The sequence below is a fragment of the Scyliorhinus canicula genome, chromosome 1 (genome assembly GCF_902713615.1).
Source record: "Scyliorhinus canicula chromosome 1, sScyCan1.1, whole genome shotgun sequence".
NCBI lineage: Eukaryota > Metazoa > Chordata > Chondrichthyes > Carcharhiniformes > Scyliorhinidae > Scyliorhinus > Scyliorhinus canicula.
Window position 1 is genome coordinate 41,144,118 of NC_052146.1, and position 18,833 is coordinate 41,162,950.

The 18,833-nt window shown below is 43.0% G+C and overlaps 1 protein-coding gene across 6 annotated transcripts in view; it reads right to left on the minus strand.

Moving 5' to 3' along the window:
* LOC119961836 (calcium/calmodulin-dependent protein kinase kinase 2-like) overlaps positions 1–18,833 on the minus strand; it is a 131,968-nt gene that overhangs the window by 8,238 nt on the left and 104,897 nt on the right. For 4 of the 6 annotated variants that reach the window (XM_038789222.1, XM_038789232.1, XM_038789259.1 and 1 more), the window contains exons 14-16: positions 17,867–17,995; positions 16,716–16,816; positions 6,508–6,558 (exon numbers count right to left, since the gene is read on the minus strand). In XM_038789222.1, coding sequence (XP_038645150.1) covers positions 6,508–6,558; positions 16,716–16,816; positions 17,867–17,995 — 281 coding nt within the window. Of the gene's footprint in view, positions 1–4,278; positions 4,315–6,507; positions 6,559–16,715; positions 16,817–17,866; positions 17,996–18,833 lie in introns of all 6 variants that reach the window. The other 2 variants (XM_038789242.1, XM_038789252.1) reach the window with 2 other exon arrangements.

Below are 18,833 nucleotides of genomic sequence, written 5' to 3' on the forward strand. Positions count from 1 at the left end.
GAACGATTGAGGACTCTGGGTCTATACTTGTTGGAAGTTTAGAAGGATGAGGGGGGATCTTATTGAAACTTAGGATACTGCGAGGCCTGGATAGAGTGAACGTGGAGAGGATGTTTCCACTTGTAGGAAAAACGAGAAGAAGAGGACAATCTCAGACTAAAGGGACAATCCTTTAAAACAGAGATGAGAAGGAATTTCTTCATCCAAAGAGTGGTAATCTGTGGAACTCTTTGCCACAGAAGGCTGTGGAGGCCAAATCACTGAGTGTCTTTAAGACAGTGATGGATAGGTTCTTGATCAATAAGGGGATCAAGCGTTCTGGGGAGAAGGCAAGAGAATGGGGATGAGAAAAATATCAGCCACGATTGAATGGCGGAGCAGACTTGACGAGCCGAGTGGCCTAATTGTGCTCCTATGTCTTATGGTCTTAATGAGTCTGGATGACTCTTTGTTAAAGCTAAAGAGGGAAATTGATGGGTCTGTTATGAGTTAAAATATAACACTGAACCATATAAACAAATATAACAGGTGACCAAAGGCTTCGTTAAAGAGGAAGGCTTCAAAGGAGATGAGATTTCAATAAAGTGCGATAAGAGGATAGAAGTTTAGTAAGGGAATTTCAGAGCTAAAGTCATAGGAACAGATTGTGGAGTGAATGAAATTAAGGATTCAAAGTGATAAAATTAGGAATGCAGATATTTCAGAGGGTTGTCGGGCTGGATGAGGTTGCAGAGGTAGTGAGGGATGAGGCCATGAATGGATTTGAACACTAGGATGAAGATTTTAAAATTGGGGTGTTGCCAGAACGAGAGTCAATGTAGACCAGCAAGTACAGAGGTGATGGGTGAATGGGACTTGGTGTGAGATAGGGTACAGGTAGTACCCTAACTCAGGTTTATGGCAGGTGGTAGAGGGAAGTGGACCAAAAGAGCATTGGAAAAACTGAGTGGGATATAATAAAAGCATGAATTACGGTTTCAATGGCAGATAGCTTAAAGGAGGGGGCTGAGACAGGTGATGTTTTGTAGTTTAAAGTAAATGGTCTTAGTAATATTAATAATAATTGTTTTTGTGATAACAAAGTACTATCGCAGACAGATTTTAACTATGCAAAAACAAAAATATTTCTCTGTCACATATTCTGATCCTTTGCTGTTGTAGTGAAAATGATATGCAGGTCACAAGAATGTGGAATGGTTATTTGGTCTCCATACAATGATACAGGGGCTGTTTAGCACAGGGCTAAATCACTGGCTTTGAAAGCAGACCAAGGGAGGCCAGCAGCACGGTTCGATTCCTGTAACAGCCTCCCTGAACAGGCGCCGGAATGGGCTTTTCACAGTAGCTTCATTTGAAGCCTACTTGTGACAATAAGCGATTTTCATTTTCATTTTTCATGATCCACTATGACATTTGCTTCATAAAAAGAGCAAATAAAGCAAAATATATCAGTAAAACAAAATGAGCCCATTTCTGATCAAATCACCATTTAATTTTGTCTTTATTAAAAACTAAAGCTTTATTGCATTTTGTAAATTAGCCACTTTATTTTTGACAAACTCAAATTATTCAGTATTTCCCTTTGAATGGCTTGCTTCCTTTAACGTTTAACATGTCATTCCACTAATTAGTCCATTCCAATGTTTATTCTCGGTGTGAGCAAATAATTTTAATCATATTTAATAAGTGTTCACATATCTCTTCAACTTGACTTCCTCTGTTCACCAATGCAATCTAATCATGTTATCATAGATTTTACCTCAACAACAACCCTGGAAGTGAATTCCACAATCTCAATTGTGAAAGTACTTTCTTCTGTCAACTGTTCTAAAGATATCAAATTTGCACTACTGTATTTATAGGAAGGGTTTGGGATGAGAGATTGAAGGAGACTTGATTACAACCACCAGCTTCAGGTAAACACTGAGTATTGCTAGTTTTGTCCATAAACTAATTATTTTTTCATCAAAATATGTTGCTCTTTTACTGGGCAAGGACATACAAGAAAACTACATGCTTGACATGGTTACAATACTAACATAGACCATCATCCAGAATGTACAGGATGGAAGAAAAATATCTGTATTCCCAGCTGAAATGTTACAAGCTCAGTTGTTTTGGTTCAAGTCACTCAACAGAAGACAGATTAATAAAGTTATAAGCTAAACTATCACTTTGTACAATTGCTATAGACTCTCTTTCACAATACAATTGATATAAAGTCTCCTTAGAAGAGAAAACAATTCATGTTTTGTATACATAATTTGCATACATAATTTATTGTGCAGAAATTGTATTTAATATATTTCATGCAGTGTTTGAATTTGCCAGTAACTCAGAACACAGAAAGCTGATTTGTAAGTAGCAAATTTTAAGGGTTGCTGACTGAAGTGTAAACATTACACAGAGATATTGACTGATAATGGAACATAAAGCAAAATATGACCTGCATGAGTTTTGGAAACTGACGTATAATTTCTGCACCATATATTGAAAAAACAGAAAGTCAAAGATTACATTCACCTTTTCCCCCCCCATAGTGAATGAAAATATTTTTGGACATAAATCACAGCAATGTTGCTTCTCTACCCACCCACCCCAATGTTCTGTAATTTCCTATTGCGTTTAGCATTCCCCTTAATTTTGGTAATGTGGGGAAAACTTTTGCTAACCAGAAAGCTAAACATTATGGTGTTGGCATTATCACAAGACAGTGATATTTGCATCTATTGTTTTCAGTGATTGCTTGTCAGAACCTATTTGCTTTCTTTTTAGTTTAGTATATCTTTCCTGTGTGCATTATTTTTTTGATATACTTTATACGAATTGACATTTAGAAATGGAAGAGCATTGAAATACAGAATAAAAGTAACTCATTCATGTTCAAAATCTATATGATGGTATAGTCCACGGGTGATTCCTATCTGCTGTGCCTGAAGTGCAGGTAAACACATTTAATAAAATGAGCCCTCAGTGTTAGTTGGTTTACAGGGAGCTCTTAAGCAAAATCTTAGTTTTTTCCTCATCAAAAGCAAAAGGGGAAAAATTGGCAGTTGAATAACATCAGCCTAATCTGCCACCCCATTACCCTGCGCTAGTAAAGTTCAAAAGACCAGAAACAAGCTCTGAAATCACAAACCTGTACTGATAAGAGACACATATATATACACACAAAATGGGAAAATGTTAGAAGTACATTTTTGATCACCAAGAATGCGAAGCACAGACATAAAAATATATTTGTTATTTAACATATATTTATCATTACCTGTCACAAAGTACATTATTCAAATACCAATTGCAGAACTTACCAATGGTCTGTGGAGTTGATTTGAAAATAAATTTGCAAGAATAAAATGAAACTAATCAAATAAAGGACAGAAGAAAATCCACACCAAAATAAATGAGAAAAAATAAAAACAAATATCAGAGAACAAATAGCCCGAGCTTCTCTGCACATTGCAAAAAGCCTGAATTTTCTCTGGGAACCTTGGTAGACATTAAGTGCATATTAAAGCTTCCAAGTGGGTTACAATATCACAGTGAATTTGGTTCATCAGCAGATTTGATTTAAAATGACAATTAAGGTACCTCTTTATAACAAGCGATTACTGGCAAAATACAAACTAGTTCATGCAAGCAATAAGCACCATGCTACCAATATTATAAAGACTGGATGGACCATTTGTATGGAATTCCTCAGAGTTTAAAGCATGCTTTAGTAAGCACCATGCAGGCAAAGACCACAGTATATTATTCATCCCCAGAAATTACTGCCAGTGTAATTAATGTGTGATCCATTCCAATAAAGGGATAAATAATGTTTCCATGTTGGCATAATTGGAAACCTCATCTCCCAAGGGAAGTGGTGGGGGGTTGGGCTGGGGAGGGGGTGGTGTGATGCTATCCTTTTGAGCTAAAATAATGCTGTTCAATAGAAAATGAAGCTTGACACTGTTTCATCCACACTAAACTAATTTTAGTAGGAAAATCCTTACAGATACATTTATTTAACAAACATACCCAGAAATTAAAGCACTAATGGCAATGGAAAACAATTCAGTGCTCTGTTTTTCACCCACCGTTTTACTCACAAAGGCACCAATGGTTAAAATGTACATGTATACATGGTGCAAATATGAATATTTAGATTGCATGCCCAATAACAGTGTCTCTTCTTCAATTTTTAAATGAACTAATCAGGAAAACATATTTGCTACATTTGGATTCCAAATTTACCACACATGGTTAGTGAGTAACATTTTAGACATCACTTACCTTGAAAAGCAGGGAGCGGAGCTCAGAGGTAGCAGACTGACAGAAAATGGTAAAGTGAACAGTAAATGGGAAAGTGAACAGTTGTTGAAATGAGTCAGATAAAAAGCTGGCTTGGCAATATATATTAATTACTTGGACAAGGGAAGTGAATGTACTATTACCAAGTTTGCAGATGACATAAAAATAGGTGGAAGGCAAGTAGTGAGGATGACATGGTGTACAGAGGGATATAGACAGGTTAAGTAAGTATGCAAAAACATGGCAGATGGACTATAATGCAGGAAAACGTGAAGTTATGTACTTTCATAGGAAGACTAAAGGAACTGAATATTATTTAAATGGAGAAAGACTGCAAAAACTGCAACACAGAGGGTTTGGGTGAGGGTCCTTGTGCATAAATCACAAAAAGTTAGTATGCAAGTTCAGCAGGTAATAGCAAAGGCAAATGGAATGTTGTCCTTTATTTCAAAGGGAATGGAGTACAAAAATAGAAATTGTACAAGGCACTAGTTAGACCACACCTGGAACAATGAACAGTTTTGGTCCCCTTTTCTCATGAAATATATACTGGCATTGGAGGCAGTGCAGGCTAGGTTGATCCGGTGATCCTGGGAATGGAGGAATTTTCTTATGAGGAGAGGTTGCGTAGGTTGGGCCTGCACTCATTGGACTTTAGAGGTATGATGGGCGACCTAACTGAGAGTTATAGATATTTCAGGGGGCTTGACAGAGTAGATGCTAGAGAGCTGGATTTCCCTTGTGGGAAAATCTAGGACCAGAGGGCATAATCTCAGGATAAGGGTCACCCAATTAAAATTGAGATGAGGAGTAATTTCTTCTCTCAGTGGGTAGTGAATCTGGAATTCTTTACTGCAGAGAGTTGTAGAGGCTAGGTCATTAAGCATGTTCAAGGCTGACTTAGGCAGATTGGGAATCAAGGGTTATGAGGATAATGCGGGAAAGTGGAATTGAGGATTATTTAATCAGGTCACTCGTGATCTCATTGAATGGCTGAACAGATTAGATTCTGCTCCTACGTCTTTTCGTCTTAATTGCACTCAGGGTCAAGTTGAGGGAATAGCTATGGAATTCAGAGGCAGATTGGGTCAAGCAGGGAGGTAGTTACTGCATTCAATGACAGGTTCAACCAAGTAAGAAACTGACTGCTGCACCTTGGATTTAAATGGTTCAGGATGGGAGTTTGCTACTTCCTTAGTCAGGCCAGACAGGGGATTAGTTGATGCATTTAGGATCAAGTAGGCAAATAGGATGAGCAATAAATTCTGACCTTGAAAGTGACACTCACATCCCATGAATGAATTGAAGGAAAAAGGATAAAGTCAGAATGCTTTGGTGTGCCTTAACTGGCAATTCAGTTATAGTTTCACATCTATTTCTTATTTATTGATTTATCCTGTTTGGATCATGTTGGTCTTGAATTACAATGGCCTATTATTAGAACTGTTGTCTCACTGGCGAATAAATCCTCAATCAGAACAGGACCTGCTGGTGCCAATAGTTAGAGATTTATGTACAAATTAATGCTAACACTGATTTTTTACTTTTTATGTAGCCCAGTGTGCTCCATGGTACACACCCATGAGGCCAAGAAAGATGAAAAACTTGACCACACGTATGCCAGATATTACAAATATTATAGACACAAAGTAAGCATGTGTGTGATAGATCAACATATCATTCGGTACAGAAGACCTTTACATAGAACATAGAACGGTACAGCACAGAACAGGCCCTTCGGCCCTCGATGTTGTGCCGAGCAATGATCACCCTACTCAAACCCACGTATCCACCCTATACCCGCAACCCCCCCCCCCCCCCCCCCCCCCAACCCTACTTTTTAGGACACTACGGGCAATTTAGCATGGCCAATCCACCTAACCCGCACATCTTTGGACTGTGGGAGGAAACCGGAGCACCCGGAGGAAACCCACGCACACACGGGGAGGACGTGCAGACTCCGCACAGACAGTGACCCAGCCGGGAACCGAACCTGGGACCCTGGAGCTGTGAAGCATTTATGCTAACCGCCATGCTACCGTGCTGCCCTAAATGACCATAGAAGAATCTTAAGGAGGGGAAAAAACTTTGGGATGTTTGAATGTATATCCTTTAATGTCTTGGGTCACACATTATGGCAGAAAACACATTTCAATTAAAGTTATTTGTTGCATGGGATAACTTGCAGGCTTATACACCCAAGTGTTTTACCTTTGGCTACTATGTGAGTAGCAGTATTTCACAATTCCTGACTTGTTTCTTCTGGAAATTAGGGGAAAGTTTACACATGAACAAGTGTTTGACAAAAGATCCCTTAATTTGATTATTAAATTTTAACTACATTTTACACACTTCTCTGAAAGTGGCATTTCTGTTTACTTAATAATCACAGATATTATACTTTGAGGCAACACTTTTAGTTAGATCAACATCAGTTCTGGAATAGAGAAGCTTGTTTATATTTAATAGCACCTGATCATCTGAAAAGACGACCAGTGGTTTGAAAAGCCCACTGAATAAAATGCTGTTCCTTTATGAAGCCTGAATCCCACGTCACACCAGGGATCTTGCACAGAATATTATTGCAAAAATAATGTGGCAAATATATCTTATTAAATATATAAACAATGCTGAGAAGGGATTAAATGTTTACAAAATTACGATTTAATGGTATTTTGATTGTACTTCAGAAACAAAAACTAAGGTCGAATCAAAGTTCTTGAATCTCAATTAAGTTTAGTTAAGATCTTGACCTGGATCTGATACCACTTCTAGAATAGGTACCACTGAAACTTTACAAGCATAACATTTGTACTAGGTTGAATATTGTGAAAGATGATAATATTTTAACCTCAGTGATTGCAGCTTCAATACAGTTTCCAGCAGATATCAAATATTTCAGTGTATTATTTTTTAAAATAGGAATGTTATATAAATCACCATTGTCCCCCTGAACAGTGATTAACGTTCTTGCGCTGAGAGGCTAGGTGACTAGAAACAGATGTCAAGATGCATTTGGAAGATACTTCCCAGCCAATTTCCTGCAAAAAAAGGTCTAAACATTACAAACAGGAAGAAAAAGTAGGTTACACATAACCCTATGGATAGATTGCTAATAGTAATTAGTAAGAGTCAGTTGGCCTTTCCCACAATAGTTAGAATGCCAACTTTTAGTATCAAGATGAATCAGTTCTTACTATAATGAAGAGGTCTACTCCTAGCTTCATCCATGGCCAGCCCGAGATGTCATCAATGGAGCTCTCACTTGTGTAGCTTGGTATTTGTTACAAGCACTGTACTGGCTAATGTGGTCTTTAATCTCACTTTTCATATTTGACCAGTAGATCACTGTTTAACTTTCTCAAACCCTATTTAATTCCTTGATGGATTGCATGGATGTGCTTCAACATCTCTCATCTCCTTCAGGATGATGACTATTTCCTTTGTACAAGATGCCACCTTGGCCTGTCATTTCATCTACATATACCCAATATGTTCTTGTGACAACACGTGTGTGTATTTGATGCTCTCAGGCCATCCTGCTGCGTCTAGACCTGGCGGTTGCTGACTTGCCTGGATGAAGGAGAAAGGAGAGAGGGAGGATAATATTTGCTGCTGCCTGGTTTATCTGAATCTTACCGAATGTTACAGGGAGCTGCAAGAGAGGCAAAACAATCTTCACAGGTGAAGGTTTGGGCTGGCCTGGAGTGGATAGGGTTCCAGCCTGGGACTGGATTGAAACACTGCCTGCTTGCCTCCCTGGATTTGCAGAGCCTGCAGCAGGAGAGGAGGTGGGTCCGGGACTGTTTGCTGCCTGTTCCATCTACAGGGCCCTTGGAGCTGGGACTGCTAGCAGTTTGCTGCCTGTTTCACCTACAGAGCCCTCGGGCCTGAGGCCTCCCAGCAAACAGGAGGTTGCTGCAACACTTGGAAGGGGACTAAGAGAACAAGGTTGGTGCAACTGGAATTTGTCTTGTTTTCATCTGCCGATAACGCTGAGACGGGATAATATCCATGGACTGTTTTGCTGGGCCCTTCCTGGGCTGAAGACCCTGTCCCCCACCCACCCACTCGCTGCTGGATCGAAGACCTTTTGGGGGACCAGCCCGCAAGACTTTCCTCGGCATCGGTCTGTCCTTTTGTGCCTTAACTTACTGCTCCTCTCACCCCTTCCTTCCCTTGTACTCGGGGTACTGTCTGTCCCTCTGTGCCCCATCCTCCTGTGCCTCCCCCCCCCCATCTCATCCTCCCCCCCTTATCCTCCCCTTAAGTTACTCTCTCCCTTCCCTTTCTCCCCTATCGTCCACCACTGACCGGTATGGCAACAACGCTGCCTACGCTGGTGGTGGGGCCCTCTACAGCCACCTATGCGGGTGTGGGCCTCCACTCTCCCCACTGTTCCTGGGGTTAGGTCACCGTTTTGCCTCATGACCCAAAAGCTTGGGAGTGAAGTGCTGTGCACACCCCACCATGTCAATCAAGGCCTGCATCTGTGCTATGGCCGAGGTTGCTGGCCCTCCGGCCATAGTTGCAGCCTCGAAGGTGCCATGGCAAAGCTGTCTTCTTTTTGAGAGCTGAGCGGGCGGTCAACCTCGCCCTGGAAAAAGGGTTCACGGTGGGTGGGATCTACCTGGCGGTGGACCCGCTGGAGGCCACTGCCGAGAGTTATCCTCTCTAATGTCCCGCCTTTTATTCCCATGGAGCTCCTACTCACCAACCTCCATCAACTGGGGGAGGTATGGTCAGGGATGATACCACTTCTGCTCGGCCTCAAAGATCCCACCCTCAAGCATATTTTCTCATTCCGGCGCCAGGTCTTTGTTTGCCTGTCCCGAGAGGAGGTCCTGGAAGGGTCTTCTGAGATCCCTTTTGGAGTCAAAACCTACCGCATCTTCTGGTCCGCGGCTGGCGTGCAGTGCCACGCCTGCAAGAAGGTGGGACATATTAGAAAAAATTGGCCCACCTCTAACACTGCCGCTGATGGTGCCGCCGCCCCCTCTACTTCTACTGGCGTGGAGGTGAGGGGACAGCCGCGTGGCCGGAAGGCTGAGAGGAAGACCAACAGGGCGATTCACCAGCGGTCAGGTTTGGGTCCTTTTGACCCTCTAACCCTGACTGACCCAGTGCCCCTGGCTAGTGACCGGGTGCAGCCGTTACACCTCACCCCACCATCACCCCACCAGCATCCTCAGCCCGGTGACATTTCGCCATCGGATGCCAGGCCCAGCGACACTTCTGCCCGGGCCCCTCTGGGTGGCGGTAGTAAGGTGTGCGACCTTGAACCAGAGGGTGCTCTGTCCAAGCCACAAATTCTGGAGAGAAGCATTGAAGGACAAGGAGTCAGCCTGGAGGGGCTTCCAGAGATAGATGTCTCCCCGGCGTGTGACCCTCTCCCCCGCAAACGGCGTCAATCCAGGTTCTTTTCCATCGATGTCACGCCCATGTCCCTGAAAGAAAAGAGGTGGGGGGATAGTGAGGAAATCCCAGCAGCTGCCACTGTCCCCCGAGCAAGATGCTTCGGGGTCGGACGGGACCAGAGAGGGCCCGTTCCAACCAGTACAATTTAGCACCCCGGACTTGTTCAATTTCTCGGGGGAGGGGGTCAGCGTTAACCATCTGCTTCTTAGGTTCTTCGCGGGTTATGGTTTTGAAGACCCTCTGTTCCACCTGCTGTCTTTAGAAACCTCTTCCTCTATCCCAGACCTGTTTCCGGAGTTATTTTCGGGGCCTTCCAGTGACCAGGTGGCAGGGGCGGAGCAGGCATCTGCACCACCTCCTCCCGCTGGCCCGGGACGAGCCTGATCCCGCCTGTCGATGATCCCGGTGGCGGGATCAAGGCAGCCCCTGAGTTGGTTGGTGGGCCCGTGTCGCCAGCCACACTCAGTGTGGTGGAGGATTCGGGCCCGAAGGGCGACTGGCCGAAGGCTGTCAGCCACCCAGTGTCGGGAGTGCAGGGTGCACATGAGACGCTCTGTAGCGGGGTGCGGGTCTCACTCGTGCCTGACACTATGTCGTCCCTCACCCCCTCTGGGGAACTCCCAGAATCTGCGCATCATAATTGAAGGTTCTTTTGTTTTTCTGCCTCTGTAGATAGTGGAGGCAGTGCCCTATTGGGTTCCCCCTTCACCAACACTCTGACTCCCTCCCTCCCCCCCCACCCTCCTTTCCCCTCTCTCCCCACCACTCTCCTTCCTTTCCCTTCTGTTGGTACAGAGGTGAGGTTATCTGGTCTCTCCAGCGCAAAGTTTAGTGCTTGTACCATTTGTTTTTTGTAGAAACGTGTTGTGAACTATTTTAATAATCAGACTATCCATTCCCCCTCCCCATATATTGGTACTAAGGCGAGGATATCCTGTTTCTCCAACACAAAATGAATGTTTGTACCGTTTGGCCTTGTATATATTATTTGCTATTTTAATAAAATCATATGGCCAATCCACTTAATCTGCACATCTTTGGGTTGCGGGGGTGAAACTCACGCAGACATGGGGAGAATGTGCAAACTCCACACCGTCAGTGATCCAGGGCCGGGATTCGTACCCGGATCCTCAGCGCCACAGTCCCAGTGCTAACCGCTGTGCCACATGCCGACCCCCCCCCCCCCCCCCCCCCAGTTTCTTTTCTTATCCAAGTCTTTACTTTTAATTTCATTCCAACTTCCTAAAACATTGCATTGGGCTCTCAGACTAATGTGTCCCCTCGGTATGAGCATTGCACCATCACATAGCCTCTGTTTAACAAATGGATATCCATTGACCGAATTAGGCTACATAAGTGCTTCACAACTGCATAATTGTTATATGGCAGACCAGTACAATTTTCCGCTCTTCCCTTCTGGATCCTCTCCCTGTCCAGGAACGATCACCAATGGGGGAAAATCCAGTTCTTAAGTACAGGTTCCAATGAGCATTAGCTACTCTAAATTCACTTCAAAGCTGTCCTGGTTTACCTGTTAAAAGGCACCTACATTTCTAACATCATCAGCCTCAATCTTACTTTCAAGGGCTTCATTTCTGGATTGTCATGTTGAGCCACTTTGTAAAGGTCTGTGAAGGTCATGATGTTGCATGTCACACTGACATTTTTGTTCATTTGATGCTCTCCTTCTGCCATCATTCTAATAGTCACAAACCATTTCTACACTTGATATTAATAGATCTTTTATATCAGATCTTAAATACCATTTATAGTCTTGATCATTTGTAGGCCACCTATAGACTTGATGGTACCAACCTGTTGTATGAAATATAATGCTTCATCAGATTTTTGGCTGATATGTCTCCAGTGGCCACCTGTATAGATTTGTTTCGCTCGTTTGTATCAAACACGTTTGTGTGAAATTATTCAGCACCTTGCAGTTAAAATACTGCTTTTCTTTGTATGATGTCCTCCGCAGTATTTGCATCCTGCCCTTTGACAATGATTATTCTACTCTTTTGGCCAGGAATATCTCAGTAAAATGCACCTCATGGTCTGTTCTGCCATATGTTTGCTCTAGCTGATGTTTTGCACCCTTTCTGCAAGCGTCTATCACTTTCATTTTAAAAAAATAATTTTTATTGAAATTTTTCAACAGCAAATTTTCTCCCAACAATAAAATAAACAAGGCACAGAAAAAACAGAAAGAAAAGCCCCTCCCTCCCAATACAAAGCACTAAATTAATAACAAAAAAGAAAGTAACAAACATATAGTTGCAAAATCAAACCCCCTTAACAGACCCATAATCCCCCCCCCCCCCAGGTTGCTGCTGAGATTGACCACCCCCTAACACTCCGCCAGGAAATCAAGAAAAGGCTGCCACCGCCGGAAGGAACCCTTGCACCGACCCCCTCAGGGCAAACGTGACCCTCTCCAGTTTGATGAACCCAGCCATGTCGTTAATCCAGGATTCCGGGCTCGGGGGCTTCGCGTCCCTCCACTGTAAAAGAATTCTGCGCCGGGCTACTAGAGACGCAAAGGCCAGAATACCGGCCTCTCTCGCCTCCTGCACTCCCTGCTCCGATGCTACCCCAAAGATAGCGAGCCCCCAGCCCGGTTCCACCCTGGAACCGACCATCTTGGACAAGGCCCCCGCCACCCCCTTCCAGAACCCCTCCAACGCCGGACATGCCCAGAACATGTGGGTGTGATTCGCCGGGCCTCCCGAACACCTCCCACATCTGTCCTCTCCCCCAAAGAACCGGCTCAGCCTGGCCCCAGTCATATGCGCCCTATGCAGCACCTTCAGCTGAATTAAGCTGAGCCGTGCGCAGGAAGAGGACGAATTCACCCTCCCCAGGGCGTCTGCCCACGTCCCCTCGTCAATCTCCTCCCCTAGCTCCTTCTCCCACTTCGCTTTCAACTCCTCCACTGAGGCCTCCTCCCCCTCCTGCATCACCTGATAAATTGCCGAGATCCTACCCTCGCCGACCCACGTCCCCGAGAGCACCCTATCCTGCACTCCTCTTGGCGGCAATAGCAGAAACTCCGCCACCTGCCGCTTAACAAACGCCCTAATCTGCATATACCTGAAAGTATTCCCAGGGGGGAGACCCCACTTCCCCTCCAACTCCTCTAAAGTCGCAAACTTCCCATCGTGGAAAAGGTCCCTCATCCACCTGATGCCTGCCCTATGCCAACTCAAAAACCCCCCATCTATTCTCCCTGGTGCAAACCGGTGGTTGCCCCGTATCGGGGTTCAAACTGAGGCCTTCACTTCCCCCCTATGCCACCTCCACTGCCCCCAAATTTTGAAGGAAGCCACCACTACTGGACTCGTAGAATACCTTGCTGGGGGGAGTGGGAGCGGGGCCGTCACCAGTGCCTCCAAACTCGTGCCCACATAGGACACCACTTCCAACCTCTTCCATGCGGCACCCTCCCACTCCATCACCCAACTACGAATCATTGCTACATTCGCAGCCCAGTAGTATCCACACAGATTGGGCAACGCCAAACCACCTACTGCCCTGCCTCGCTCCAGGAATACCCTCCTTACTCTCGGGGTCTTCCACGCCCACACGAACCCCAGAATAATCTTATTGACCCTCCTAAAGAAAGCCTTCGGAATCAAGATGGGGAGACATTGGAAGAGAAACAAAAACCTCAGGAGCACCGTCATCTTAACTGACTGGACCCTACCCGCCAAAGAGAGTGGTAGCGCATCCCACCTCCTGAACTCCTACTCCATCTGTTCCACCAGCCTCGAAAAGTTTAGCCTATGTAGGGCCCCCCCAGCTCCTAGCTATCTGGACGCCAAGATATCTAAAGCTCCTCTCCGCCCTCTTCAATGGGAGCTCCCCTATCTCCCTCTCCTGGTCCCCCAAGTGCAGCACAAACAGCTCACTCTTCCCCACGTTGAGCTTATAGCCCGAAAAGTCCCCAAACTCCCCAAGAATCCTCAACACCTCTGGCATCCCCCCCGCCGGATCCGCGATGTACAACAGTAAATCATCCGCGTACAGCGACAACCGGTGCTCCCCCTGCAATCTGCACTCCAAGCACAACCAAAGATTTACCAAAGCTTGTCTATGGCAAGAGAGAAGGAGATGAATGTGTCTCAAGTGATTTTCTTTATACTGCAGTACAAATTGAGAGTTATTTTCAGGAGAAACCTGAAAGGAGCCAGGGACTAACAATTAGTAGTCCCGATAACCTTGAGAGCCTCCGGAAATGCTTCCCTTGCCCTTCCTCGAGGCTGCAGCAGTTAACAGATTCCAATCTTGACTTTCTTCAGATTACAAAAATGTCTCACGCATCAGCTGCAGCTAAGGTGAAGGAACTGCTTCCTGAAGATTCTTCATGGAGATGGCTTTTCATTGTTCTCTCAAAAATGTTCAATTCCAAGAGGAAGCCCTACCATTCCACCCAAGTTTGGAAGCAGTATTTTCCAGCACAATATTTTAAATGATATATAAAGTACTACAAGGCCAGCCAGACCACTGTCTGCACAATGCTTGATCAAACTTTAACTAAGGATAGAAAACCATCAAAATGCAAATCTCTTGTACTAGCAACAAGAAATAACCCAGTAACCAACTTAAATACTTATTGCATAATGCTGCTGGGGATCCTTCATGCCATTTTATGTCAATTCTGCTACGTGAGATTAAGACAGAGCATTAGTTAAAGTGTGGAGTTGCAAAATGGCAATGAAGGCTTCAAATCAGTGTCAGGATTTCTTTGCTGTGCATGCCACCCACCAACAGTTGTTAAGTGTATGTATACAAAGATCTTGCTGCCTCATGGCGCCTAGCTCCCAGGTTCGATCCTGGCTCTGGGTCACTGTCCATGTGGACTGCACATCCTCCCTGTGTGTGCGTGGGTTTCCTCCGGGTGCTCTGGTTTCCTCCCACAGTCCAAAGATGTGCAGGTTGGGTGGATTGGCCATGATAAATTGCCCTTAGTGTCCAAAATTCTATGATAATCTATGATTAACCTAGGACAAAATTTCGGCACAACAGCGTGGGCCGAAGGGCCTGTTCTGTGCTGTATATCTCTATGTCTATCTATGTGCAGGGTAGGTGAATGGCCACGCTAAATTGCCTCTCAATTGGAAGAAATGAATTGGGTACTTAAAAAATTTTTTTTTAAATGTATACAAAACTCTTAACCAACATGCTGTCCTGCACGTGCATCTTGGACCCTATTTCCGAGTCTTGGTTTATTGTGCAGTGCCAAAAGCAGCCAATATATATCCTAATTTAACTCCCAAACAGTTTTATTTTGTCCATTGCCCCAAAACCTGAAAGGCTGAATATCATACTTTCTTTGGCATTTAATTTAGTGAACTAATTGTTTCATGGATCAAACTTACTCAATTAATGAGCTCAATTATCAGGCAACCATAACCTCTAGCCTGAGATACTAGGCTGTGACATCATGTATATGCAGGACGACAGCTGGACTGCACGATATTACAATTCTGTAATACAGGTCCAGGGTCATTGCGTTCAAGGAACCTTCAGAATGCTGAGATTATGTTACAGTCTAACTGGTGCTTTATATTATGTTTTCAGGGTTAGTATTTGTTAATTTGTTTATCATTTGATCAGTGCTGCAAAGTCTGTCATAGTTCTCCACGACAAGGTCATGGCGGAAGGGTTCAGGAATTCAAGGAACGAAGAACAATACAGCACAAGCCTGTGCCGATCACGTCTATGGTGCTCCTTTGTCTAACTTCCTTGTTACTTCCTCAAAGAACTCTAACAGATCTCCACTTGACAAAGACATGCTGACTCAGTCCTATTTTATCATGCACTTCCAAGTACTCCGCGATCACATCTTTAATAATGGACTCTAAAATCTTACCAATGACCGAAGTCAGGCTAACCGGCCTATAATTTCCCATCTTCTGCCTCCCTCCTTTCTTAAACAGCGGTGTTACATTAACCATTTTCCAGTCCTCTGGGACCCTTTCTGCCTCCAGTGATTCCTGAAAGATCACCACCAATGTCTCCACAATCTCCTCAGCTATCTCTTTAAGAATCCTGGGGTGTAGTCCATCAAGTCCAGGTGGTTTATCCACCTTCAGACCTTTCAATTTCCCCAGAACCTTGTTCTTGGTGATGGCCACTGCACTCACCTCTGCCCCCAATTCTCCTGGAGCTCTGGCATCCCACTGGTGTCTTCCACCGTGAAGACTGATGTAAAGTAATTATTCAGTTCCTCTGCCATTTCTTTGTTTCCTATTATTACTTCTCCAGCCACATTTTCCAGTGGTCCAAAGTCTATTTTTGCCTCTCTGACCTTTTATATATATTAAAAAAAAGTGAAGCCATTGTACTTTAGATTTGAACTGTTTAGAATTGCATTTTAGAACATCATATTGTAAAACTACTTAAGCAAATATGAAGGAGTAAAGTTTGAAGAACAATTAGGGAATGCCACTTGGTTCCATCTAACATGCCTCACAAAATTTATGACCAATTGAAAAGCTTCATTTAATTTAGTGCTATATGTAAGCTGACAGGATTTCACAAAAGCCCGCAGGATGTCGTGTCAACATAGAATATATGGTCAGTTTATCTTATTTGGAATTGCTGAATGAATTTTCATACCAAAAGGGTGATCGATAATCTGGGATTTACTTGCCCAGAGTACAATTTCTACCTCTCAAGTACAATTTACCAGCCAAGGGCCATTAGGAAAGGATGATAAATGCTGGCCTTGTCAGCAAGGTTCACATCCTGTGAAAATACAACACTGCACCTTTATTTAAAACAAAAGCTTTCTTTCTTTAAAGTATTGAATTTAAAAAGTGTAAATCAATATTTTGTTAAAGGAAATTTATAAAGATTTTTAATTGTCACCATGGTAATGCAAAATGTGTACCTTAAAAACTCCTTAATATTTCTGAAGATGTGAATCCATGCAAAGCTTGGAAAATGGCACATAATTTGAATCAATATCAAGTGATAAAATATAGTTATCTACTTACACAAGAAAGTTTCCTGATGCAGACAAAGCTCGGTCCTCTCGCTTACTTCCCTCAAAAGGATTCCCAAACGAACGCTTTCGAAGCATTGTTTTAACAAGAATCTGGCAACAAAGTATCAATTTTGTAATATTTTCATAAAAGATGCATTCAAGGACAAATGAATGAAAACATCTTTATAAAATTCAGCCCCTCCTGTTACAAAAGTGTCCATCTACTTTAACAATGTGTTTTGACAATAGCTTTGACAAAGGATCATCTGGACTCAAAACGTTAGCTCTTTCTCTCCCTACAGATGCTGCCAGACCTGCTGAGATTTTACAGCATTTTCTCTTTAGTTACTTTAACAATGATGTGTTTAGTAGTGTTGACCAATAGTAATAATCATACGTGGATAAAGTTACTACGTAAAACTGTTTCCATTGAATGTTATGTGGAGAATTAGAGACCCATCTGTCATTTAATAAAAATTTCATCATACATTTGCGGAATTTATTAAGTCCTGTTGAACCATTTACTGAATGTATGCAAGATAGAAAGAGGCATGTTAGAGAAATGAGTGTGATTTTTAAAAAATTTCACTGAAAAGTGCTATTACTTGTGAACAAAGTGGACAGGATTAATAGTTTTCTACTGTGCATATAATATTGACTGCTATTGACATGAATTAACTAGTGTCACTCGGGATTTTGCGAGTGCTTCTGAAGTTTGTAATTGGCCGTGTTTGGAATTGGGACCGATTTAGAAATAGATTAGATACTGAGCAAAGCCTTATGAGAGGCAATGAATATGACAGCTATTTTCTGACACTTTCCAAACTCTGCTTGAGCGGGATGCACTGAAGTGAACATTTCCTTCAGGCTCCAGTACTTGCTCAGCTGCACAATTGGCACCAGAAAACAAGAGGTGACTATAAAATTAGAGATATGAGAAATATATGGATGGCCCTCAACAAGTACATACAAATGTATACTACATGGACTGCAGCGGCTCAAGAAGACAGCTCACCACCACCTTCAGAAGGGCAAATAGGGATGGGCAATAAATGCTGGTGTAGTCAGTAAAACCTACATCCCTTGAATGAATAAAAAAAAATTACTTGTGCATTTGTGGTTTATTTTCTTTGGACCATTAAAATTAATATTGTCTCTTACAACTGTTGCCAGGCTTGGAATATGTTTGACCGAATTCTCAACCTCCTCTTCAGTAACCTCAACAAGTATACAATTTTCATCCTCTGTAGGAAGTGCTTCAGCACCATGACGCGTCACCCACGGATGTGTCTGCAAGTTAAAGGAAAGAACCATGAAGAATTTCTTGCAGCATAATTTAAAATATTTACAATACTGCATTTTAATAACCAAGAAACATAGGTAGTAAATGGCTACTTTGATATTTGTGCAAATATATTGCACTATAACCTCTCCAGTCCGGAATGACCAAGTCAATTCAGAATTTTTAAATTTTCTGGATTATAAATGATATTTGAATGCCTAACCACAAATGTGTGAACTGAGAAACACTGCAGATATAAATATTTACCTGAAGCATAAAATGGTAATCAAACATTTTAAAACTGTAAGGAGTTAAATGATGTGCACTGAGCCCATACCTTTGAAATTTATGGAAGCTCCTGAGCACATACATAGGTTGCTCATGTTTGGACAAAGATTTTCTGGATCTTTGGTGTTTTTGTGCCATAGATTTCTCGACTGGAGAGGTTACAGTGCATATGGAAATAAGAAGAGTTTAGCTCTTTGCAAGTGTATAAATAATCTTTAATTTTGGAAATTTCCTGTGAAACAATGGAATAATTTTAACACCCAAAGGCAGGCTGGGTGAAAAGTAAAAATGTTTTAAATTTAAAACCCGACTCTAATTCACCTCAAACCTTAATCCTACTGCTTTTAATGGAATTGGAATGGCGGGTAACAGAATCTATGTGTCTCCATTTTTACAAGCTTCTTACTTTTACCTAATATTGTTTGGGTTTCCTGGACCTTGGGAAACCCAACCAGTAAAAGGAGGCCCCAATGGGGAACCCCCCGACAAGGCCGCACTTAGTTCTGCTCACCGGAATTCCTCAGTGCAGGAGGAGATCAGGGTGCCATTTTAAAATGG